Below are 26,454 nucleotides of genomic sequence, written 5' to 3' on the forward strand. Positions count from 1 at the left end.
AATCAGATTTACATTTATTTTACATTTAAACCGGTGGCACCAGCCACCACAAAAAGGCCAATATTGATTATATCAAATGAACATTAATTCAAAGCAATGGATTTTTCCATTTGCAGTGTCCCTCCATAATTAGTTTGCCTAACCTTTCCTTAATAGCGCACACTCAGCTGTGATGGTTTCAAAGCTGTGATTTACCACCGTGCCCTTGTTGTAATTACTCTCCATCCAACACCCTGACCCCGACGACTGGCAAGAGCGGAGTGTTCTGGATGCCACAGTCTTGATGCTGGGAGTGACTGGGACCTGCTTCTTTATCTCCCGCGCACACCTTGTCCTACCTCGAATGAGAACACGTCTGAGGTGAAGGCCTTGAGCACTTTGCTTCTGCTTCCATTACATTCTGCAGAGTGGGAGGATCTGATAGAATGTTACCCACATGAAAGCCGTGATAATTTGTTCAGGCTAACACGTTTCTCTTCCCCTTGTCTGACATGGCCTTGGGCACCGAAGTAAATAAGGAAGGCTGCTGCAGGTACGTCAGCCTGGCTCCCATCTTGTTGCTGAGTGCTCCATGCCATACAAATTGCATTAGGGTTTCCCCCTCCCTCCTCACAATCGGTGGGTCCCTCTTCGGCCTTTGGCCGGCAGTGTTGTCTGAGTTGGAACGCAGAGGTTTTTTGGTAATCCAATGGAAGTGAGTGGGCGAATGTAAATATTCAGCACAACAACAAACAGCATTCAGTAAACAGCCCGAGGGAACACAGAGGCTACGAAAGTCTTTCTACAAAACTTTAAACAATTTTTTTTTTTTTTTTTTTTTTTTGCATTTTTGCATTTTTGAGGTGAAGTGACGTATTGAAATTCAGATCATGTGCCAGTTTTGTGCCAGTTTTTTTTCCATTAAATAATATATTTATGTGTGAAGTTTCAGATTCAAATTGGTATTTAATATAGTGCCCGTGTGTTAACTGCATCAGTTTATAAATGTTCTAATTAACTTGCTACCTCCAGGGTTTTTTTTTTTTTGCGGTGCCATAATATTTCACAAAATTAGGCAACTGTCTGAAGCCACCTTTACACAGCTGACCCAGCTAAACATGCCATGGCAGCGCCGGGAGAGAACGAAGAATAATACATTTCCACAGGCTTCTTTATTCATCTTTTACCTGATACCTGACCGCATCATCTTTACTCAGCAGGAGGGAAACACTGTACTAGTTGTTCAGTCTCAGTTGCTTAGATATTTTGTGGCTCTCCCTCACCTGGAGGAGACAGCAGTCGACACTGACACAGTTTCCTACTTACGGCCCAACTGCCACACACACGTTACACACAAGTGATGGAGCCCTTGTTGTGGCACAAGATGGTTACCAAAACATCTGAACAGGCCTTGCTACAGCTTTACTTTCAGAGAAAAAATACTTTTCTCTCCTGCGTTTCCCCTCGGCTGTGATGTAGGTCAGGCTATTTTAACCCCCCGCCTTCTCCAGCTTGACATCTTTACAAAAACATCAACTCCAGGTCACAGCCACCAATAACACACTACAGATGCCACAAGTAAAGACAGCCTTCATCTAACCATCTGTGTCATTTTCACGTATGGTAATGTCTATTTTGCTATTCTTTATTGGTGGTATTACACTATTCTTTACTGACTGGTATTACACTACTGTGATTAAACCTATACCCGGTTCATTTGCACTTCACAACACATGTTCTCAGGTTGTAGAAATGATCTAACACACAGGAAGTGATACATTTTATGTTTCTGGCAACAGATGCAGTGGCTGGCTACTGAAGAACAAACAGGTAACTGGCACTAAGAACAGACAAAGAAAAGACCGGAACTACAGGAGACGTCGTTAACAAAAGAGCCAAAGAAAAATATGTCACAGAACCGATTGCCAACTCATCTCTGGGTGTAGTGCAAAACCCAAAGCAATTACCACTTGTTGCCAAATAATTCAAATAAAAATTTGTTGAAATAACAAAATTTTCTGGCAAAACTTGTTCCATTTCATATTTCAAACTCAAGTTCTTACTTATGCTATAATGTACACAACCCACTTTCCTTGATACAAAAACTGCACCACTGCACTTCCTTCCTGGCTCAACAAATAATGGGAATGAATAGCATTGAGGTCTTAGCCAAGACTGTGAAACACAAAGTCAAAGCAAGACATGCCTTTTTGGCAATAATGATGTACGATATGACAAAAAATTATTTATCTCACAGCTGAGCTGGTATGGATAACAGCGACTGTGCGTCAAGCATAAAACCCTTGGATAGTCAGAGTTTGGCAACCACCGATACTGTGTGCGAAAGTGATAAAGCTGACATATCTAGGCTATAAAAGCTATATGCTGTGTTGCCCCTGGAGGAATTTTCCCTGAAGATGTGTAGGCCAAAGCAATAGCCTCAACTATCCAAGAAGATAATCTTTCTTTTGACAAAGTCTTACCTAACGCCCTCGTACCGCAACACACAAATAAGTGACGCGCGAGATGCATGGCATATGTTCTCAGCACAGAGAGCGCGCATACACCAGGCACAATCTGTAAACGCTCCCCTTCATCAGAGCTAAACAGAGGAGATAAGAAGACTATTAATTTGACAACCATAAACCTAAGGTTGGCATTAATATCATCAGGCTGGTAAAATGCTTGAGTAAAGATACATGAAATAATATAGCGACGTCGCTGAGATCCAATATTTATCCCAGTCTATTGCTTCCTGACTCTGCACTGCTGTCGAAAATGTTTCACCTAATGATCCATGTTGAAAAGATATGGCAAAGTAGATTGCAGTAAAACGCTATGACATGTGCTGAGTCGCCTCACGGCCGGGTACGCTGCCTGCGTTTATTTGTTTCGGTGTCGGCTATATGTTCCTGCAAAAACGCTGTTTGAATCCGACAAACGACAAACACCTAAACATCATAATAGACCTTTCTCGCAGCGGCCATTTTGACATGAAATAGTCAGGTAAACACAGGTGTTACTGATGACATTAATTAAGCTCCGGCTCCATTTAGGTGTGACAGAGCCGGGGCCGGGGCCGCAGTGCGCGCTCGCTCACCGGAATGGCTCCGCTACATCGGAATGGAACGGAGCCTTAATTAATGTCATCAGTAACACCTGTGTTTACCTGACTATTTCATGTCAAAATGGCCGCTGTGAGAAAGGTCTACGGTCACCGCGCTGTGTGTGTGTGTCTTATCATTGTCATAGGACTCCAATAATGAGACTGTGAGACGGGCTCCACATCAGCCGGCGTCAGGAGACCTGGAGGATGTGGCTGTTAGCGCCGCATCTTCCCACCTCGAGGCGGATCCCTTTTGTGAGAGAGGAAGCAAATTCTCAGGATCTCACTTTCCATATGTTCAGTATCTCTTATACAACTTATTCTCTGCTCATGGTGTAACATTTTGGTGTGTTCTGTGCTGCGCTTGTAAATTACAAAGCACAAATAGTTCAGCAGCTATATCTAGAAAGGCACTTAGACATAAATACACAAGTACAATGATAAGGTCAGACCTTCAACACAGTGGCATGCTACTGTTTGCAAATCAAAAAGGGTTATATCTGTACTGCTAGCCTGTTAGCCTCAGAAGCGCAAGTTTCGGGGTGCAATTTATTAAAAGCGGTCATTTATAATACAGTAATAGTTAATTTCAGAAAACAAACGAACCCCCCCAAAAAAGGAAAATTCATTAAAATGTTGTGATACTCAATGTAATTAATTATTTATAGATGCAGAGCAGAAATGTTTAAATCTTATAGTAGAATACAAAACTCAGTGACAGACGCCTTTTTTGTGTTAATTTGGAAAGGGGCAGCCCATAGTCCTGCATGTAGAAATGCATAGCAAACTTGTGATAAAGTCATGATTTATTCTACAGTCAAGATTGGGTTAGTATATCCTTAAAGTATATCTGTACCACAAGAATGCTATATATATATATATATATATATATACCCTAACCCTAACCCTATATATCATTTGACACCAACAACTTTGGATAATTACACCAAGGATACAATTTAAATGATTGTGGCAATCTTTAGACAAGCTCATTTTCCTTTCAAAAGCCAGAAAAAAATCTCCCTTACAAGAATCCTGCATGGGCTTACATGGGCTTATGTGGGCTTAAATTGACTTAGGTTATGTGTATACAATTTTAATGGGGTTGTAAGGATCTCAGAGCTAACAATAGGTCAAGAAACGAGTGTGATTCATCGAGCGCATTCTGAGGCCTATCGCAAAGTTACGCTCCTTTCCTCCCTCTTTCTGCTGCTAATTTTCTGATCTGCAAAGTCACTTGGAAGAGAGACGACTAGAACAGGAGGAAAAGAGGAGAAGGCAGGAAAATTAGGGCATTTGATTTTTCTCGGGCATATAATTGCTGTCGGGGTCAAAAACTTGTATCTACCAACCTACAATTTTTTCGAGAGCCAACGAACACAGACTGTATTTGATGATGGTGCATTTTTTGACATCATTCATCAGGTTCTGAGTGGGTTTCAGCAGAAAAGGGAAAGATTTTCTCAACCCCAGAGGATGTAATCTTTCAAACATGAAAATAAGCATCACAAAAAGTGGAGTTTTTGAGATTTTAACCCAGCCACCATAAGATGGATACCCAACATAATTCACAGATCTCGGGGGGTAACAGGTTCACAGGGAATTTTATTTTACTGAAGAACACAGACAAAGTGTATCTATCCGCCCCAAATTCATTCTTGTTCGGGACCGACAGATAAGGCGCGCCTGTGTTCTTCAGTAGGAAATTGTTAACCAAACTCGTTGCCCCTGGATTGGCTTGTGGATTAACTCGGCTATCTGTGTCACTGTTTTTGGATAGAGCCGTTGCTGTTGAGCTTTTCTCATGTAAATATTTGACAGTTTGTGCTGCACAAACAAACACCCATCCATCTATCTATTGTATTGAGGTGCCAGGAGACAGGGAAGACGGCAGCTGGACCAGAACGCTCACTTAATCACACAGAGACGATCAGAATGGATAGACTGCCCCTTTTTCTTGTACTTTGGGTGACCTGTTTCTTTAATATTGACTTGCTGTGCTGCTTTGAGACCTCTGGAGAGACAAAAAAGGAAGGAAAAATAAATGAAAAAAAAAAATCTCCAGTAGAAAATCATGTTACAAGCAAAGTTCTAAAAGAGTGAAAAGATGAATTATTAATTTGGATTGCATAAATCTGCTGTGGATCAGTTCGTGATGGCTCCCAGACCAGCGCTGCTCGAGCACTGTCAGCGCGTCTGATTAAACATTGTCTTCATTGAGAGAGAGAGAGAGAAAAAAAAAACAGCATCGCCTCTGCACCTTTTTCTTTTTGTGTGGTCATTATTTTGACCACACAAAAGAAATTCAGAGTGTTATGTGTGGGCGGCAACCTGCTTTAATTGAATTGTACATTTTGGAGTTCCACTGCCTGTAACATGAGAGAGGGTGCAGTTATGCTTGTTCTTCATTTTCTCACCAACCTGACCCCAGCGACACCAGTCTGATTATAAGCACACTGTCTTTTGTGGACATTTGTGTATGGGTGTGTGTGTGTGTGTGTGTGTGTGTGTGTGTGCTGTACTGTTCACTTGAGACGACTGCCGAGCCTTTACCATGAAATCCTGCCAGCACCATATGTATGCATTCAGTTATACTGTTTTTGGTGCATTTGATTATGCAGACAGCACACAGCCCTCCGCTTGCTTCGTATTTGTGGTACTTGAGAGAGAATTAATGCACTTTTTCAAGCAATTTCTCTGCGCCGCGTTCCCTGTTTTATATAGTAGTTCACAAGAAGATTGGAGCTATTCTTCTCTTCTTCCTCCTCCCTTTGTAAAACAACATTTTCAGTATGGCACCACTATACATACCCACGACACCCTGCAGCTCCCGCTTTCAAAGGAGGAGAACAGTGAGTTGATGTTTGTTCGAGCAGTGTGTAAAATGCCTATATTGAAAGTCTCCTTGGGGCCAAACACGCAAAGCATTAACTGTCAGCCACTGAGTTCCTCTGCCTATCAAAAATCTCCATGGACTATTTAGCTGTCAGCTCCCTCACTACCCCTCCTGGCTCCACTATTTTTAAACGAATTTGAGCAGAGCAGGTGTTGATTGACACTGCAGACTCCCACTCTGTCTCCCTCTGTCAGCATAACACTCACTTCTTTCATTTCAAAACAAGGGGCGAGGAGGTAAGTTGAAAGATAAAATTACATTACAGTAAAACTGCGAAGTGAGAAATTATCGTGGTGCATTGGCCATCGTCACTCTGGGAAGGTGGGGGAAGGCGTTCACCAGCTCCTCTCCGGTCCTCTCCGAGACCTCGACATGTTCAAACGGTGCATGTTGTGGCACATTGTGAAATCCAGGCACACCTGCAACCCCGGCCCCTATTTGCTCAGCACTAAGGCAACACAAGTGTCTCGGGCACTGATTGTGCTGCACTCCATTACAGCATGCAGACAATCTTTTATTCGCATGTCTGATTTACAGCACAAAAGGCTTAGAACGAGGGTTAGACATATCTCAGCAGATATTTCCATGTAACTCTACGGACCAAGTAATTTTCAGTGTCCACAACTAGTTGTAGTGTGTGTCAGAGCGCCACAAAGGCCCACGGAAATGCGATTTAAAATGCATTTAACTTGAATATTGATGTTGTTTTTATTCCTATTTCAGGGCTAAAATATTTCTGTCTTTACCACAAGGGGTAAATATATAAATTCAACCAATATGAAAGAAGACTAGCGAATGCATTCCATCTTTCAGCAAGAGCACAGCTTTTGTGCGAGTGACAAATATGTAATTACTTTAGAGAAAGCCAGTGAGGGGCTGACGCGAGATATGTTTTGGTGGGAGGACAAAGGCTGCACGCGTGGGAGATTGGAACGCTGGCGTTGTTGTTTGACAAATGGTAATTATCATTTTTCACTTTTGTTCCACTAATTGCAGTTAATTCTGTGATTCATTATTCCTGCACGTCAAGACCGACTTCAAAGGAATAGACCCTACTTACTCTGTTTCCAAAATCAGAGTACAACTTACACTAAGTCGCAGATTTAAGAGTTATGGCCTTTGTATGAGTCCATCAGCAAGATCAATCAGCACAGCTGGGGTGTTTTGAATTCCACCCGCCTCGCTTTACTCCCACTGAATCAAACACATCTCCTGCAGGAGTCTCAAGGCCAGGTAAACATAAGCTTCAATTAAATCTACTTCGACTTCCTCCGCACTTCGCCTTGTTCGCTCTGTTGTGTGTTGCTTTGTTTTGAAAAAAGTGTGGGCTCAGACACATGCACACACCCACATCCACATATGAGGACAGAGACGCTGGGTTGTGCTGACCTGCCCGGGAAGCCTAATAGAACGCGTTGGCAGATGCGTCACGGGAACAATTCACCTTGCCATCTGCTTTTTGGTGCTTCGTCGCCAAATCCTTCCCCCTCTGTCCAGCAATCAAGGACAGGATGAAATACAAGTCCCATTATGGGGAAGCAGCTAATAATGCATTATCAATTAGTCCCCTTGGCTATTGATCGATGCTTACCAGGTGGTACAAGGCCATTTCGTTCATTTAGGACTATGTTGTCCTCTTCCCCCCTGCTTCTCTTATTTCCTTCTGTTCATTAGATCTTGGCTCGCAGGCCTATCAGGTTTTGCTTAAATTGCAGCAGGATTGTTCCTCAATATCCCATTAAAGATCATGTTTAATCACTACTGAGCTATCCCACCGCCATTAGGCAGACTCTTAACCTCTGTCCTAAATTCAACTGAATCTTGGTAACAACAAAATGATGTTGAGCCGGTCTCGCCCATCACATTTGACTAAATGCTAGTAAAGCCATTCATGTAGATGGGCTTAAGTCTACCATAAAGGTGAAGGTATTTATTTCCGTCCTTGTTGTTGACCTATAGCAGTACAGAGGACACACAGAAGAAAAAGGTGTGTGAGGCAAGGAAAAACAGAAGGAGAGAGAGGCATGGGCAGTGAGAGAGGTGACTGGCTCCTATAATACCATGGATAAGTATTGAGGTATTAAAATAAAAGGTTAGAGATCATTTCAGCTAAGCCTGGCTTATCTCCCCTTAGATCAGAAATGAATTATGACATCACATTAAATTCCGGGATCTAGTCAATCAGAAAATACATATTTTATACAAATGAATCCTTGCTGGCTTGCAGACGCAGGGGTTAGCACTGTGGTACCATAACACGTTATTAGTTCTATTCAGAAAGTGATAGATGGTTTTAAAAGATTTACTGACTACGTAATATGTGGTATTTAGACTTCAAAGGATTGAAGGGGACAGGAGCTTGGTGCTGATAAACCCCTGGTTATAGGAAGGGGTCATATTCCCTTATAGGGGTTGAAAGCGATATAGTGCTGCACATGTGGAGTTATAAAAGAGGATATTTAAGAGTCTATTAATACTGTCTATATGAATCTGCAGGCAGGTATTGTACACTCTATGAAATTCACCTGTATATATTACATGGCAGATGTGTAGCACTTGATTATTTCTCCTACAGTCTTATGTTTTGCCGCAGCCTTGTTGGCAATCATTTCAATCAGCAAATAAAACATAATCTCTTCCCATCTTTATAGGGCAGTTGCTGGGGTTTATTGAAATAGGAATGTGAAATGCATGTATTTTCCACCTGAGAGGGTTTGCTGCAGGGGTGACAATGCGGCGGGTGGATCAAAATCGTTTCCATCAATGCTGGCAGATGAAATGCAAACACAATCAAATCAGCCGGCCCATACAACAATCCTCCGCTCAAATGCCAATCTCCCCTCTCCTCATCATGTGTCTGATGAGAAATCATAGCGAGGGAGAATCTCCTAATCTATACAAACACACTGTCAGCATTGATTTGTTCAGAGGGGATATGTCTTTATTAGGAACTGCCAGACATCTCCGTTTCTCCTGTTCTATAAGGGATGACCTGGGAAAGGCACACAGGCGTACAGGAGACGGCGGAGCGGCCAAGTGCATTTGAAGCAGTCACAGCCACACAATTGAGATAAGTTACTAAGGACAGGTAATGAGAACCGATAGACTCTCGAGGATGGATCGATATCGGACATTGATACCGGGAGAGGAAGGACAAATTGTGACATCTCTTCCCCTCTCCACATTCAAAGGGACTTTCGAGACAAGTGGTAGTGGTGTTGGGGGTGGAGGGGTGAGGGGGTGTGTGGGGTGTGTGGGGGGGTCAAAGCATGCAGACAAAAACAGAGGGGTGTCAGTAACCCGGGAGCTGTAACACTGGAGTACACACAGACAGCTGGAGCAGCAAGGATGTCCTTTTGTCTTTTCTGCACTGAATCAGTCTCAGTAAATAGACCTGTCTGATGAAGGCAGAGGTCAGGTCTGGTCTCTGTGGTTATCGACATGTCATGTATTCCACTGCCTCAGCCTTGAATACTGAACAGTCTAACTGAAACATGTCTGCACTTTCAGACCTGGGTCGTTATTAATTTAGACTCTCTTAGTTACTCTGACGTTCGCCTAAGCCTGCTGGGAGCGAACACGAATGGATTTTGCAAAATATTGCCTCTGTTGTGCCACACCGCATCGGTTCATGTCTGAAAAAGCTCAATTTCTAATATTAGCTCAACCGAGCTCAGCTGCACAGTGATGAAGGGATTATCGATTACAGCGTCCACTTTCTTTGATCAATTTGTTCCCATTTGATATCTTTTAGCGATGAAAACATGCCACGGAAGTCATTAGTGGGACTGTGGGAATCCCTCAACAATCTCAGTGCAGGTATCACAGCAGCCGGCAGCCGGCAGCCGGCAGCCGGCGAAAGGTTGCTTCAAGTGCGCTGGCGATCACTAGTGCATTTTCAAACAGGCAGGCTACTTTGACTTTGCTCCCTTTCAAATCATTTCACTGCCATCCTGTAAGTCTCAAAAGGTCTTCTGCTCCAAATTGCAACGCCGGCATTTATCACACGTTAGCTTTTTTAATCACTCAGTTGTTTTGTTACTGTTTTAATGACAGACTATTTATTGTATTGGCAAATTGTTTCCTCAATTAATAGCACTGTGCGCAGGAAAATTACATTGTGCTGTTCCTGATTTAAATACATAGTGGTTTAATCTTTCAGACAGCACTTTGTAGCAATGACATTTACCATACAGCCACTGCATGCTATATGATGGCTTAAGAATACATCCTTATTTCTTTCTGGTTCTACATTTCTCATGGTGTAAATGTTACAAGAGCAGCTGCACTACATTTTCAGATACATTATGTTAACTTGGCCAGAATCACTCTAATAAGCTCGGGCTGTAATTAGTTCACATACTCAAAGCCTACAGTACATTTATTATCGTCTTTGATACTATAAACATCTTATCGCCCCTGTTGGATGAAAACCTCAAAACACCAATTTTGGTGGTTTTTCATGTTTTAACTTCAGCTGAAGGATTACATGCGCTTTTATGAGCAAAGAAATTTCTGCAACCCTTGAGTTTATGAAACCTTTTCAAAAGCAATTAGATAACTGAAAAATGCATATTCATCAAGGCTATTTTCTCACTTCCTGAAAATTTTACGATCCTATTTCAACGGAGCTTTTACAATATTGGACATTGGTAATAGTTTATTATGCTTTCTATTCATAACTTTAAATTTTAAATATTAGACATCAACTTCTTTACACCAACAGCATAATCTAATTTTATCTTTGCAGTACTATTGATGGACTTATTCAAACGCTGAGGTTTTTATTTTGAGCAAAGCACAACAGACCAGATGTGTAAGTAATCTCAAGCAACGATTCTGCTTTCCTGAGCTGTGATGTTTCTGCATGCCATTACCATTATTTTATTATTGGAATTAAGAGCATTAATGCTATCCAGAGGCCTGGCATCTCATTTACATAACAAAGGAGTGAGGATCCTTGACGAGAACCCCAGCCAGTTCGAACAAACCAGCCCATGGAAGAGAGGGAGGAATCTCAAAAGCCTCCAGAGTCTTGTCGGCTGGTCACATGGGCCCGTTGTATTTCCACCTCTTCCTCACTGTGTTCATGGAGAAAACATGCATGTCTACTCTGAGTGCAAAGTTTGGGTTGATATGGCTAAAGCACTTTAGATAGAAATGTTCTCAAAGTTTCTCAGCAGGAACAGGGACATTCTGAGAGGGGATTTTCCACTGTTACTCAGTGTAAAAATTGTCAATCAATTTTTGCCAATTTGGGTATGTCTCCAAACTCCTGATTTCCCCTTCCTAAAGGCTGGCTGTTGATAACAGCCTGCTTTTGGTGTGACAGAAGTCCTGGTTGCTTGGCAACAGTTAAGAGTTTAGAGTCCACTGTGACTGTGACAACCAGGGTGAGAGGACAGCCTGACAAGCATGTAGTGTGTATAGTGTCCACACACACACACACACACACACAAACTTTAGCCAAGTTGGATAGTGCGCCTTGCATGTTTCTCCCAGGAAGTGGGATTAGAGGGAGCCATCAGAAAACTCCTCAGGGCAGTGCTGACATTAAACAGCGCAAGTGTTTGAGAGATCGATGTGGGTACCTTGGAGGAGCCATACCTCTGGACATCCACGTGTCCTTCCTAACTCCGCAGCCTCACATATGACACATTCATCATCAAAGCCAGCGGGACCACAAAGTGTTACAAAGCACTGAGTGGAGGCCTTGGAACTTCACAGGGTTTCTAAAGATGGAGCCCTCGGTGCTGCAGGGGTTCGTGGCACGCAGCAGGACAGATATGTTTCATAGACAAATAAACGCTGGCTATAATGGTGCACAACCACATGGCAAATGGCCTATCGTCATTAAACATTGGCAGAGCAATGTTGCATTGGTAATGTGATGTTCCCATAAACTCTGCAGTTTATGGGGCACATCGTGTTCTTTAGCTATTGACTGGCTATTGACAAAACACAATTCATATTCCCAGTGGCAAACAGCACGGCATGCTATTCTGCGTTGTTACCGTGTGCTTGCATAACATGCCGCACCACAAGTAACATGTGAATCATACAATGGAACATGGAGAGAGAGAAAGACATGAGTTTTAAAGTACGTGCTGAAATAATTATGTTATGGACCAGCGGGGTTGGAAGGAACATTTTGCCTCTCTATGCAGTGTGGCTGGTAGGTTTCAGAATAACCCGCCAGTATTTTCATCTGTATTTTCACGAACCAGAGCACATTTTCCTCACAATATGATCAAAAGATTGCAGAGAGTGCCAGTGCATTTTATTTGTATCAATGCATTTACAATGTCAGACCGGTGATTAATAGAGTAAATATATGAACGCAGGAGAGAAAACAGGGGCGGGAATTGAATTTTACCAGTGTCAATTGCTTATTAATGATCCAAATCCAGACCTATTCCCTTATGTGCTCCTTTTCTATATCCTATCAATTGTCTCTGTAGCACCCTCAAAACACTAAGTTACCAAACTGATTGAAATTTTTGCTGCCACTATCAAATAAAATGAAAAAAAAAAAAAGAAAATATGCTCACACCATAATATATTATATCTGTGTAACTGACAATAGCATTGATTCCAACTGATGTCTCCAGCCACCCAAATGTTTTACATATATGACACAAGTGAAACTGTGTGAGTGACAGTGAGGCTGTGAAGTGACACAGTGAGCTACAGAGGGATGAGTAGGGCGTGTTAGAGCTGATCGTCTCCTGGCAGAATAGTGACAAAGAGGACAAACCGCAGTGTGGAAATACAACCGCGTCTCAGTCTCTTATTTCTAATGTTTGCCACGCTCGCCCTGCCGCCACGCGCTTCGGCTAAAAGGAAACTGCTTCTGTGCCGCAGAGAACTGAAGCTGAAAACGCTCTGCTCCCTGAGCCGTACTACGCTTCAAAATCACTCACGCAGCCGGGGAGCGGGGAGGAAACCGAGAGCGGGACAGAGGGAAATGAATTAAAAATTGCACATTTTATTCTATTTAAAAATTTAGAAAAAAAGAAAAAAAAAAGTGGGAAAGAACAGGCGCGAGAGGACACGTCACAGTGCACATCAATCAAAGCCTCGGTATGGGAGTACATCTGCGTTCACACAGAATTGAGATCAGAAAACTCCACCCACCAAAGTGGCTGTACTGACGGAGAAATCCATGACAGACGATCTTTGCCCACATTTGTCAAGTTGGCACATGTTAATTTCAAGCCCTGTGGACCAGGTCGATAAAATATTAGCACTGGGAACGTTTTATCTAAAGAGGCAAGGCATGAATATGAGTTTATGCATCTGAGTTTGTGTGTGTGTGTGTAGACACGGACGTTTAAGGATAAAGTACATGTGTGTATTTTTTTGTGTGCTAGAAGATGAGTATGTGTGAGTGCACTGTATGTGTCTATCCTTCTTGTAAGTATATATGTAAAATATGTATGTGTTTGTATGTACATATGTGCACATGTGTGTGTGTGTTCCTGTTCCTGGGAAAACCTGTCATTTCCATATTGCTTGTTCCCGATCAGTTGTCAGGCTGTGAATTGGCGGTTTGGAGTTGAGGATCAGCTCTGAATCACACTACATCAGTGTCATACATGTTTATGTCGGAGGCGGGGGACTGCAGCACAAGAGCGAGAAAAACAAATAGGTCTCCAAGGTGATCGAGGAGATTTCTGAGATTGAAACCAATGTGCTTATTACGAGACTGGCAGCTTAAATAGACTGGAGGATGAGCCAAGAGCCTGATGGAGCACAGTAATCGTTGGCAAATTGTGAACCTTAGCTCAAACGCACAAGCGCAGACACTTTACATGAGGTGAGTCATGTGTGCCTCATAACCTTATATGATAATTCTGGTTGTTTTGCAACCTGGACCTTTTTATTCTGGCTTTTGACAGTTTCTAGTGTTAAACTTTTCATTGCTTACCAAGAGTGCTAGTGTCCATTATTTATGCACACACACACACACACACACACACACACACACACACACACACACGCACACACGCACACACACACACACATGCACACACATGCACACACACACACAGCCGCAGCTGCATTGTAAAAATAAAAAAAAAAAAAAAAAGTTTTAAACATGTTATTTCAACACAATATCACTACCACTTGTGTTGCTTTCTGCTCTGTATTTTTAAAGGTGCACTATGCAAAAAGGGGCCGAGGGTCAATTTAAGCAATGACCAATGAGACTCAACTAACAAAAAACCAAAAACCTGGACTAGGCATGTAATTTGATGGTTTAGTATACATGGTTCCCTGACTCGCTGATAAATTACTTATTCAAATTTTTTTTTGTCAGCTGAGTCTAAAGGTACTCACTTAAATCAACCCTTAGCAATTCTGCATAGTGCACATTTAAATAGCTTTGATTGAACAATTATTAGTCATAATAGTCCTTGGGATTTTTTTTTTTTTTTTTTTTTTTTTTGCTCATACACATCCTTGATTATTTTGCTTGCTGCTGGATTTTTGCCTGTGTTCAAGTCAAATCAGAGGAAGAACAACAGGATTTGGCTGTTTTTTTTTTTTGTTTTAAAGCGTTGTTGATGAGTTGCTCGTTAAAACACCCACATCCCAAATCATCCATAAACAAGCCACAGCAGATATTTATGACTTTTTGTGGGTGAGAATTGGCTGTATTAGTGCGGATATAACTGACAATTTTGATTTTTCCCTCCTTGCATTGCCAACATCGGTGGATTTGCTGCTATGTTTACCGCTTGCGTTGAAACATATGTCAATAATTTGTGATGATGGTTGAGACACACAGCACACAGCCTACTGAAAATCCCCACATATTTGACTTACAACCACCACTAAATTGATTGTTTTTCACAGTTAGTAGGCTGAATTCACAGGACATGCAGTGAACACAGCATCAATGATGTAGTTAAAACATATCTAGTTTCAGGCAATGGATAATCAGAATTAGGAAGGTCCCATTGCAGTGTGTTGCTGTGAGGAAGAGACACATTTTAACTGCTGTGTTTAACACATCTGTGTGAACTAAGTGATGCAATTTTCTATTCAATGAATCGGCAAGATGGCAAAAACAAGGAAAATAAGGCCCAGGTTGAAAATAATCATAATTATCCTTCAATGTCAAACAAATAAAAGGAGGTAAAAACACTGCTCATCTCAGCAGTAACAGGCATATTGAGTAAGTATGTGGAGATATATGACAGGTGTATGACCTCAATCAACAGGAAATGGAAAAAATAGCAAGATCGACTAAATGGAACACAGAAAAAGGATGCGAAACATTAAAGATACCTCATGTTAATTTGCACGTACCTGTGGCCGGGTCGACCGTCCGCTCAATCAGGTGGTCGTCCTGGTGAACCCACTCGCCGTTGCACTTGAAGTAGATCTGTGTGGCAGGGGTGGAGCGGCAGGTCAGGGTCACCGGCTTGTTCTTCACTATGTACTCATCCTCCGGCTCCACCAGGAAGTGAGGTAACAGGTCCGAGAAGGCAGCAGGAAGTGTTGCCGTGGCAGCATGCTCGGAACCTTGGGGAGAAAAAAAAAAAAAAATAAAGCAAACATTTTGAAGTGAAGACAAGAGAAAAATATGCAAGTTATCAGGATTTCATGAAGGTTGGAGCTGAACCCTTCTTATTTGTTATGACTGCTTTCTTTGTGAAGAGACGGCAGGCAAACGTCTAATGCAGAGTTTCGCTGTCCTTGGTGAATTGCAACTCACAAATATGCATAACAAAGAGCAAGAGAGAAAAAAAGAGGTAAATGAGACAGAGGAAGAGACAGTTTTTTTTATGCAGGGGAGTTGGGATATAGGAGTGCTAGTGCCAGGGCTTGGCCTCGTGTGCTTTTGGCTGAGTCTGAGGGGTAGTGAAGCCCATCTCTTTACTCCTGCTCTTAATCACAGCCCTTTAACATCACGGCTGATGGACCGGCAGCCATAAATCCTCTGTCTCAGTGACTAGGCCACTTCAGACTGTGTTATATGGCTCTTCAACCAGGACTCTAACTCTACCCGCATTAAGCAAGACAGGGAAGAGGAGCGAGGCTGGCAATGAATGACAGGTAGACAGCCAGCCAACTTAAAATCACATCCTAGGAAGCCCATTTTATTTCCCTGGAATCCTACATGACACGGGAGACACAAGAAAGAGGAGGTGGAGAAGAAGAAGAAGAAGAAGAAGAAGAAGAAGAAGAAGGCACATCTCCAGTGTGCAGAAATAGAGGTTGTCCTTCAAAAGGGCGATGGTATGATTTATAGCAAAGTTTTAGCGTTGTTGAAAGATATTGTATTCCTCGCAAACAATAAATGACACAACAGAGCCCGCAGTGCACACACTGCCTCTCCCTGTGAACACAGTTTCCCTGGCTAAACATATTAGCCTTGTGAGGGAGCGAGGAGACAGAACAGTGTAGAAAGAGGGAAATAACCTCTTTCCAACACAGACTCTCAGGGGAGACCAGTAAATCCCAAAATAAAACCCCTTTAAAGGAGTGTAATATTAATTTACTGCCCTGAATCCAATATGGCTGACAGACTGGGCATTAACAACCTTCTCCATCACTCCCCGTGCAGCAGGAGAGGATGGGAGTCCACATCTCTCATAATGAAACAGCAACACTTGCGCTGACCTTTCCCTCCTCTATTTCTCTCCTCCCTCGCTCATCCTTCGTTCATCCTTGCCGCTTACGGATGCCCAGGTCAGGGATAATATTAGGCTGCGTCATAAACACCAATCTTTGGATAAAGACATTATCTGTCTGTTCCACCCCCACTACACATTATATTAATGTCTCTCTTTTGTCTTCTTTTTCTTTTACCCTAGTGTGCTGAGTTGCTAATTTATCAGGATGAGATACAGTGAAGCACGCCACTGCCGCTGCCGCTGAACCCCATTAATGTTTCGTGTACGTGTTTAACTCTTAATGAAAACTAAATGTTCTGTGTCCAATGAAGGACATACATCACTTGCTGACACTTTGCCTTTTTCCCATTTTCCTATTGCCATGTATTTGCACAGGGAAAAAAATGCCATCAATTTGCCAGCTTCCTATCAGCACAACACGAACTGCATGCCATTATTTACTATACACATTATATGTGTGTGTATGTCTTGTCTCATGGTGTTGAGGAAAGGCCACAGTTCATCATGAATAGTAAGCATAATTGCTCTAACTGAGAGCCAAAACTTTGCTAATAAACAGCCTGGGACCAGTGGGTCAGGTTGTTTGAAAGTGTGCTGGTCCTAATGACAGCAGCTTCTTCTAATGGGCTGGCTTCCAGCTTTGTGACCATGGCCATTAGCCGGCCAGGCTGACCCTCTGTACTCCCCACAGACTGAAGACGACAGCTCGCTAAAATACTGGGCTAGACTCACCTCACACCTGTCAGGTTAATCATCTCACAGAGGACGGATGATGTTGAGACGAAGAGTGAAAACGAACGCCATCTGAGACAGTGACATGCCACAAGAACTGCTTGATGAACTCCTGATGTTGTTAACTCACCACTGGCTTCTCATTTGTAGAGGTCACATTCAACATGAACTCTCAACTCTTGATGATGTTGCCAATTTGTGTTTGTGTGTATGTGTGTGAGTGCCAGTGTGTGGCTGTATGTCACAAGGGGCGGGGGTTAGCTCTCTGTTTTAGTACATGCACTTTAGGTTAATGAGGTTAAACATGTAATTTCTTTAGAGAAGTAAATTATAATGGAGGGCTGATGCGTAGTAAATTGGCTTAGATTATTGTCACGACACACAATTTACTTCAAACAAAGTCAACGCGCACCCATGCAAGTGCGCACACACACACACAGGAGCTGACTATCAGCCACTTAACAGACTCCTTGCGGGTCAGTGCACAAATCAAATAGACACAGAGCAGCACTATGGGCGCCACATTAGAATCTACAGGATGTGATAGCTGGGGCCATGATTAATTGTCAATTGTCAATTGTATGTCTTGTAGGGCCAGTGAAGACCACATAATTGATACAGTAGGCTCAATAACCATTTCATAACAGTAACATTACATGGATACAAATATACATACATATACATATATGTGTGTGTGTGTGTGTGTGTGTGTGTGTGTGTGTACAGCAATTAAGCATTACAGCAATAACGACTGTGTAAGATTCTGTGAGATACTCTACAATTAAGACTCTACTCTTCCAAACAGACTTATTGGATAGTGACTTGATATTTTTCTGCAGCTGCCATTATCTAGAGAGAAGATCAGAGTGACCTCAAGTACACGTATGCACAAACACACACACACACACACACACACACACACACACACAGACACACACACAAGGGTGCACCAGCTGTCAGCGTGCTGAGCCATGATGTCCAGGACAAATTTACTGCAGCACACAGACCTCATGTCTCATCTGTCCAGCTGACTACGTCAACTTCCAGTCAGGGACTAAACCTGGCCACGAGAGGATGTGATCACATCCATATGGTGCAGCGTTAAGCCCACTTGAAAATATAATGCGTTTTATCCCTACAATCCCTATTTGAACGCATACAATCCGCATCTTTCAAAAGCAGGTATGATTACACTCTCAAAGCGGTTTGTCTTTTGTTTTTCATTTTCACATCAGTGACTTATGTTTTTTGTTTGTTTGCTTGTTTTCTTAATAAGGTCAATAAGTCATTTTTATATTTATCCTAACCTCTGCTGATGTCACGCCTCAACATCCTGTAGACCTGCTTGAGCTTCATTTGTACAATACACAATTTGCAATACAACATCAAATTTAAGAACATTATTGCATTATTGCTATTATGCCACAAAATATATGGATGTCAGCTGGGAGAAAAATCCTAGCTGGAGGGAAAATAAGTCTCTTGTGATTCTCTGCCACGGCCCCAACACATTGTGTGACCTTTGAAGCCAATTAAATATTTTTCCTTTTTTTCTTTTTTCTTTTTTTTTTTTTTTTATATCAGCGTCATGTCCCTGAAGGAAAGCATCATTGAGCAATCACTGGACATAATTTACATCGCAGTGATGAACGGCAGCTATAACAAGTGTTTTATGACACCATCAGAGCCTTACAGCACCCTCTGAAATTAATTCAATTAAAATGACTATCCGGAATATTAAACCATTTCATGTTTAGCTGCCATAAACAACAAAGCCGAGATCAAATTTGTCACAACCGTTTCACTGGGTGATGTTTTTCTTTGGAGCACTTGGGCTTTGCCCTAGTGGCTCTCTGGTTGCTTTTTCAATCGCTTAGTATCTTTATTGGATAACTGCTCTTTAAATACTGTGTATGTACATGAGGCTTCTGGGAATGAGAGTGTCATTCATACAAGAGCCACTATCAATAAGCCTCTGACAACATTAACATTGGGAATGATCAAATACAGAAAAATGCATGAGCAGAAATAGGGTGGGTAAGAAGAAAGCTCTACCCACTATAATATATAATCTGGAGCGAGGCTGACTGATGTATGTTTGTCCCCAGATGACAAATATTTACTCCACATGTCTGGGATTCAGAATAAATCTTCCAATGAGACAACCATGCTTCAAGAAGCACTCCTTCAACCACATTCTTGTTCTCTCTCAAACACACGTACGCACACACACACTCATGCGCGTACCTGCTCACACATACACACCCTTGCACGCAGACATGCACATGCACAGCGCTTAAAAGCATGCATGTGTACACTAAGCGCTGTCGGAGCACACGCGAAACGACAAAGCTGCACACAAACGGGGACACGTCGATGCACAAAATTATGTATGCGAACAAAAACGCCGCTTTACACAAAAAGGCTCGCACAGATGCCCAAAGTTCCCAGAATCCACTACTTCAGATAGCTTTGCGGTATTACAAGTCATTAATGGTGGTCTTGAAAATGATCAGTCACTGCCAGGAAAATGAGTGCCACTTCGCTGAACACACAGTTGAGATACATCAAATGAACATGCAGGGGTGACTGCACGCAAACCGCTCGCTTGTGCATCACCTTCCAGTGGTAGAGCGATGCAGAGGGAATGCAAAGGAGGACCGGGGAATGGAGGACAGAAGGAGAGGAGGGGACTGGGAGACAGGGGGTGAAAATGCAAATCATTCTCAAACACACATGCCAAGTGTGACATTATTACGATCTGCTTCCGCTTAAATGAATAGAAAATTGGCTCCTAAGCATGTACACTGATGCAAGGCTGTGCATCTGCGTGCATATGTTAATTCAAGACACTAATAACTAATGCTGCCTAGTGTGTTTTGTGATTATAATATTTCCATGATAGATGCACTCCCGCGGCTTTGGTCACATTGTCCAACTTTGGGAATTACAATGAAAAACTTAGTAAAAATAAATCACCCTTATTTATACGGACAGGAATCTGCATAAATGAATACTGTTTTATAAGATATTGTATGTCGTTCTACAGTATGTCATTTTGACTTTACTTCTCAATACAAGAAAAAAAAGTTTGAGCTGTTACTTGTTTAAACAGGGTGCACAGCAACACTAATGAGGAGCCTGCCACCTTTGAACAGGAGCTTGCACATCTGTTCAATTCATTTTGTCATTTTTTATTTGCTCTTTCTGTCATCTCAGTGAAGCTGCGCCTCAGCAGGGGGGACCAAGCAGGGAAACAACTTTGTGTCAGAAGCCGTCTACCTCTGCCACCGGCACCGACGCTCCCCGACAACTTTGCTTTTCTCAACTGTTAAGACAACCGTGAGAGCCTATGAGGTTTCTGTCAGTGTTAAAGGGCTGCCATTTTGAGAGCAGCGTGCGTGCGCGTGCTTGTGTATACACCTGCATTGGACGTGCTTTAATGTTTGTGTGTACATGATGTGCATGCACACGAGCGTGCTCCTCCATGCAAATGTGCGTGTCTGTGCATTTGCATGTAAAAAAAAAAAAAAAAAAAAAAAAGGCTGATAATGATGTTTGATAAGATTATGACAACAGTCTGGATCTGTATGCATAACATGGCAACAGGACTAACAATGGGGCGAGCTTATCGCTTCATTTTAAATGGTCATGTGCTCTGAGCTGTGATTCAGCCTGTGTTCCTGTTTGTAAGAGCTTTAATAGCGTGTGTACCGACAGTAGGATTCACTAGATTGAAAAAAAAAAAAAAAAAAAGCCATACTCAGAGCACAAGTACCACAGCTGATGCTTTGTCCCCATTCATCTCCAGATGTCTCCGTGGACAATTCAGTTTCAGAGCTCTTATGGTAGATGGCTATCAGAGCGTCTCAGCCAATTATTTCTATATATCAGCGGTTTGATCACAGGGTGCTGGTCTCCAATAAACTGTGTAGTCAGCAGTGCATAACTTAGTGACTTTACACCGACTGGGGAATTTTACCCCGGGTGCATCGTATGTACTGTCCTCTTTAATGTGACATTTTATGGCATTGCAAATTAAGCATGTGAGCATTTAGCTGCTTTATGACACAAAAAAGAGGGGGAAAAAAAAACTTTGATCATGGTTTCATCTTCTGTAGCGTCTCCTCAGGAAATGCAGAGTTTAGTTTCAGCTGAAAATGCATGATTCAAACCCAGAGCATTGCAAAGATCAAGTTACACTATTAGTTATAAATATGGTCCTCTGCGAATGTTTATGTCGGTGAATTATTTATGTTCTCCGAGATAGCATTCTATGCAAAAAAGGAAAAATGTTTCATTTGACACACAGAAACTTGCCAAACATCTCTGCTTCCATGCAGCTTAGTTCAGCCGTTTGATCATTGGTAACATAAGTGTACAATGTCACTTGAACCTGGCAAAAGTACTAAGCTGAGGCAGTTTTTTTTTTCTATCCCGTCAAGCTTGTGCAGACACAAGAAACACTTAATAGATTTCAGTCATTTTACATGGAGATTTAAAATGTCTTACTGTAGCAAAACTGGATGTAAATGCCTCAGCTTCTTAAAGATTTACCTGTTTGGTGTTTGAGTGCATGATGTTATCTAAAGAGCCATGGAGATTTAAACACATTTTGACTTAATAACTACATGCAGTCCTCAAAGGAACTGAAGACATCCTGAGCTGTCAGGAGGGGCAGACAGTCGCAGTCTTTTCCATCCAAGGCACGCACATGCTCGTGGATTTGTCGTCCCCATACGCTTAGCCGGAAACGAGGTTATCCAAAAGCAAGTTGATTACAGAAGTCGGTGCAGGCATGGAAGGAGAGAGAGAGAGAGACAGAGAGGAAAAGGAGGCAGTCTTAAATCTTTGAAATGGATGTTAGGAAATAATGGGAGGAAGGAGGAAGGAAAAGACAAGAGACAATTTAGATTACCAAGTTAATCCTTTATCTAATTACCGGATATGCCTTCAGCTAAAATGAGAGGTTTCACAGTGCATTTTACAACTACGGAAGATTCTGAAGTTAGTTCAGAGAGGAACACTGCCTTAACAACTTGTGATCGAAACCCATAAACCAGAAATAATGGAATTCCAGCATCAATGATACTCTATTTACCATACCGCAAAAAAAAAAAAAAAAAAAAAAAGGGGGGGGGGGGGGGGGGGGGGGGATACACCACAAATTTCAATTCACAGCTGCAATGAAATTCGCTCAATATCCCATTTCTGTTATTACAAAGATTGTTACTTTCAGAGCTTTACACAAAATGTGGGCTTTTTCTGCTATGCTTGAGGCGTGTGATATGCCACAGCGACGCTCCTCACAGCATGTAAACCACCAGTTCTGGGACCATCCGACAAAAAAATAAATAAATAACCGAAATAAATAAAAATATAAATACCAGTTTCAAAGAAAGACAAACCAGCCGAGGGAGAGTATAAGTGCTGATGTCGGCAGAAGATCCGTAATGTTATTCAGTCTTTTCCAAAAGCTTTTGACACCAAGTGCTGTAAACGTGGGGCCCACTGCGACGCTTGTCAACCAGCTCAACCTGCCTCTCCTCTCTTTCTCCTCTTCCTCCCCTGCCTCATCTCTAACCCTCCTTCCAATAAAGATCCGGGTGGAAAATTGTGGAGGATGACTTGCACTATCTAATTAGTGTGACAGAGCATGGAGGCTCCTCGGCATCAGACAGAGAATTAGAACACAACACACAGATATGATACATAACAAGGCTGAGATAAAGCAGCACCTGTTCAACTGTAATTACTCCGACAGAGTACCAGCACCGAGTTTCCAATTCGACAAGCCAACGGCATTTACAGTAGCGCTGACAGGCGGCGCCAAGAGCTTCACATACATACCCCATACCATCAAGATTTGTCAAGATGTGCTCTGAGTCAAGAAAGCTACAATGAGATTTTGATCAAACACTTGAATTTTTTATTCATTTTCAAATTTGTTTTCAATCAACGAGCTGCGACAACACACACATACAAAATGTAAAGTAATCTCTACATTTTTTTGTGACACACCACACCGAACCATACCAGTGATTTTGCATGCTTAGCGCAATATTTATTTTCTTGTATGTATTTTATTTATTTACTTGATAGGGACAGACCACATGAATAAACATACATCATCTTCCTACCGTTTATCCAGCCATTGATTTCCATTCATTCCACTATGATATGAAAATGAACACCAGTATTTCCTTACTGGTCCCTCCGCCAGGGAAAATAGTCCCCAGGGTAACCTCTTTCTTTTTTATTCAACAAATTTGACCTCTGTGGTTTATGAATGGACAGAAGCAGAACATTATAAGGAACAAGGGACTTTGATTATTGCGATGTAAAATGGGGGTAAATTATAGCAAAATGAGCCAAACATTAAAAATCACTGGTATGGTCCTTTAACATCTTCCCTTTTGTAAAGACGAATATCAAATGCTAAACAAAGACTACACAATCTTCACATTGATAGGCAAGAATAATGTACGCTGCAATCTGAAGGAATGTACACTCATCTGTTAAAAGTGTACTTTCCCTGTGAAGTCAGCTGCTAAAGTGTGACAGTAGCATTATCAGAAGACAAATGCTTTTAACACAAATGTCACATGTTCACAAGTGGCAGAGACTCAGATTCAGAGGCTACGGACCTGAAAGAGAAATGTAACCGGGGATTATGTAGATAAGAGGGAACCTGTCTAGAAATGAAAGACAGTGCTGGTTATCTGATATGATTTTCCCTCCAAAGTAAACCAAAGCATATCTGAACTCTACGTGTGTTTAGGGTATCAGTTGACGGCAGAGGCAGCGAATGGTGGAGGAAACTCATTTCAGCCTGAACAGCTTTCTGATTATTCTCTCCATTTTTATTTATTTATTTATTTATTTATTTTCCCTCCCTCCAGTCCTCCTGACATCAGAACCAAAAGCAAAGAATCTGGCCTGTGTGATGTAGCAATGAAATACAAATCAGTCTGGAGGAAGCAGATCTTTTATTACTCAAAAAAGCCTCCTCCCTTAAGGGAGTAAAGAAAAAAAAATTGCCCCTCCATCACTGCTTTTGTTATATTATAAAAATGGTACATCATGAATAACACATCACTTTCAGTATGTGACAGTACAGCCACACGTAACATTCACACCAGGAAATGACAAACAACCGTATTTATCCTGATAATGTTCAGTCACAATCCCAGTGATGGCAGCTGGCACGACAGCTTATCTTTCCCAATTCAAGAAATATTGTCCACTTTGAAAATGACTCATGTTACTCGCTTTTAGCGTGGCATTTTTCTGTCCATTTGGAAGTCACTCTGGCATTCTTTAATGACACCTTAGAATGAAATGAGCATTAAGAATGAGAAAAAAATTATGCTGTACCCCAAGAAAACCATTCTTTTCAGTAAACAGCACAGCCCTAATGCACACTGATATCTAAATAATGATGCACATAAATGTGCGGCTGCTATAGCCTTTAATGAGGGTAAAATTAGAGTAATTATGTGTAATTCAGGGGAAAAATGGTGACAGGAAGACAAGGCCCACTAACAGATCCAAATAAAAACAAAACATGTACATTAAACCCGTTCTAAATTAGAGTTAACCGTCTCATTTGTCCTTCCTGATAATCTTTCTTTAGTTTTAATAGTAAGAAGACCGCCATAAAAAAAAAGCTTCCCAGATGGCCAGCCAGTATATGAACTAATGCTCCTACACACATTCACCTCAGGCTTCATGATAGCTGAGGAGATAGGAAAATCTGTGATTGCCTAATTGTTAGAAAGGGAAGGTAAGACACTTGAGCACGGGGCTTGTTCTGCCTTAACTCTGCAGATTAGACACAATGTTAGCCTGATTCCTGCACACAGTAATTCCCCAGACCTGTGATAGAAAATGAAAGCGCCTCCAACACCCTGTAGCCTTAAAGAAAAAAGTAAAACACATTGAATTACTTCGCCGAATTAAATTGAAATAAATTGGGTTTACAGTGACCCATCCGATGGATACCATGTCAAGTGATTTTAAAAATAAAGATTTAAAACATGATAATATCTTTAGGGAAATTTAGGAAGATGATGAATTCTAATTAGAGATGGGGAGCAAGCGGCTCCACAGACGTCACTGTCAGTTGCGGTTAGATGTATGTTTCTGGTACCTGGGGACTTGAGCTGGAGAAAAGAGGCTGAGCCTGTCTGAGCTCATTGCTGGCAGGATAGGAAGCACGCAGGGATGCTCCTCCTAGGCTACTTTATGGGAACTGATGATCTTTTGACAGCTGATGAGATGAGGCGGGACAGCGCAGCCACGCCGCTAATAACACCTCACCGCAAATTGGGACTGAAGACATGCGCTGTCTGATAACAAGGGAGCTGCTCTCCGCGCACAGAAGGTGTTGGCAATTTTTGTCTTTATCTCCCCTCCTCCCTGTTTTCCCCTCCATACTCTGTCTCCGTCAATCTCTCCCCTTTCTCCTTCCTCTCTCCTAACCTCCCTTTGTGTGGAACATTTCTCCTCTTTTTTAAACACAGTGAAGACTTTGTGTAGTGTTTAGTGTGTTTTGGCAACACAGCAAAGCACAAGTCCTGAATTCCTTTAAGCGCAGCAATTGTACAGTTTATTAAGTACAATGTGAGGACTGAACATCTAAAAAAGTACAGTACTGATGTACAGTAGAGTATTACTGCCTTTCAAGTATTTTTTCCCCGTGCCTTTTAGTCAGTGTACTTCTCATGAGACTATTCAAGTTAATTAAAACTGACTGTTTTTCAGTTCTGCAATAAACTAAAATGACGTTTGCTTTGTCTGGAAAAATCCACCCTGCTGAAGTACAGTGGGCTTATTTCCATCATCCTGAAATTGAAAACCGTTTACTGAGCAAAATTTTCCCTGGCATCAGTATGCTAATAACGGCAGAGTGTCAGAATATTTTCCAGTCTTAATTAAGTCGATATGGACAAAATACATAAATAGCAGAGTAGACTTCAGAGTAAATGTCTTTCTCCAGTGACTTCTATGATGCCTATAGGGGCCTTGAGTCTATCTCACAGATCATCATGAATGTACCTTTGTGTTGTTGTTGTTGTTTTTTTTTTTAT

General features: G+C 41.8%; 1 protein-coding gene across 4 annotated transcripts in view; it reads right to left on the reverse strand.

Annotated features, from left to right (window-relative positions):
• Positions 1–26,454, reverse strand: part of unc5a (unc-5 netrin receptor A) — a 131,975-nt gene that overhangs the window by 51,682 nt on the left and 53,839 nt on the right. For all 4 annotated transcript variants that reach the window (XM_030062535.1, XM_030062534.1, XM_030062533.1 and 1 more), the window contains exon 2: positions 15,300–15,515. In XM_030062535.1, coding sequence (XP_029918395.1) covers positions 15,300–15,515 — 216 coding nt within the window. The remainder of the gene's footprint in view (positions 1–15,299; positions 15,516–26,454) is intronic.

The sequence above is a fragment of the Myripristis murdjan genome, chromosome 10 (genome assembly GCF_902150065.1).
Source record: "Myripristis murdjan chromosome 10, fMyrMur1.1, whole genome shotgun sequence".
NCBI classification, from domain to species: Eukaryota; Metazoa; Chordata; class Actinopteri; order Holocentriformes; family Holocentridae; genus Myripristis; species Myripristis murdjan.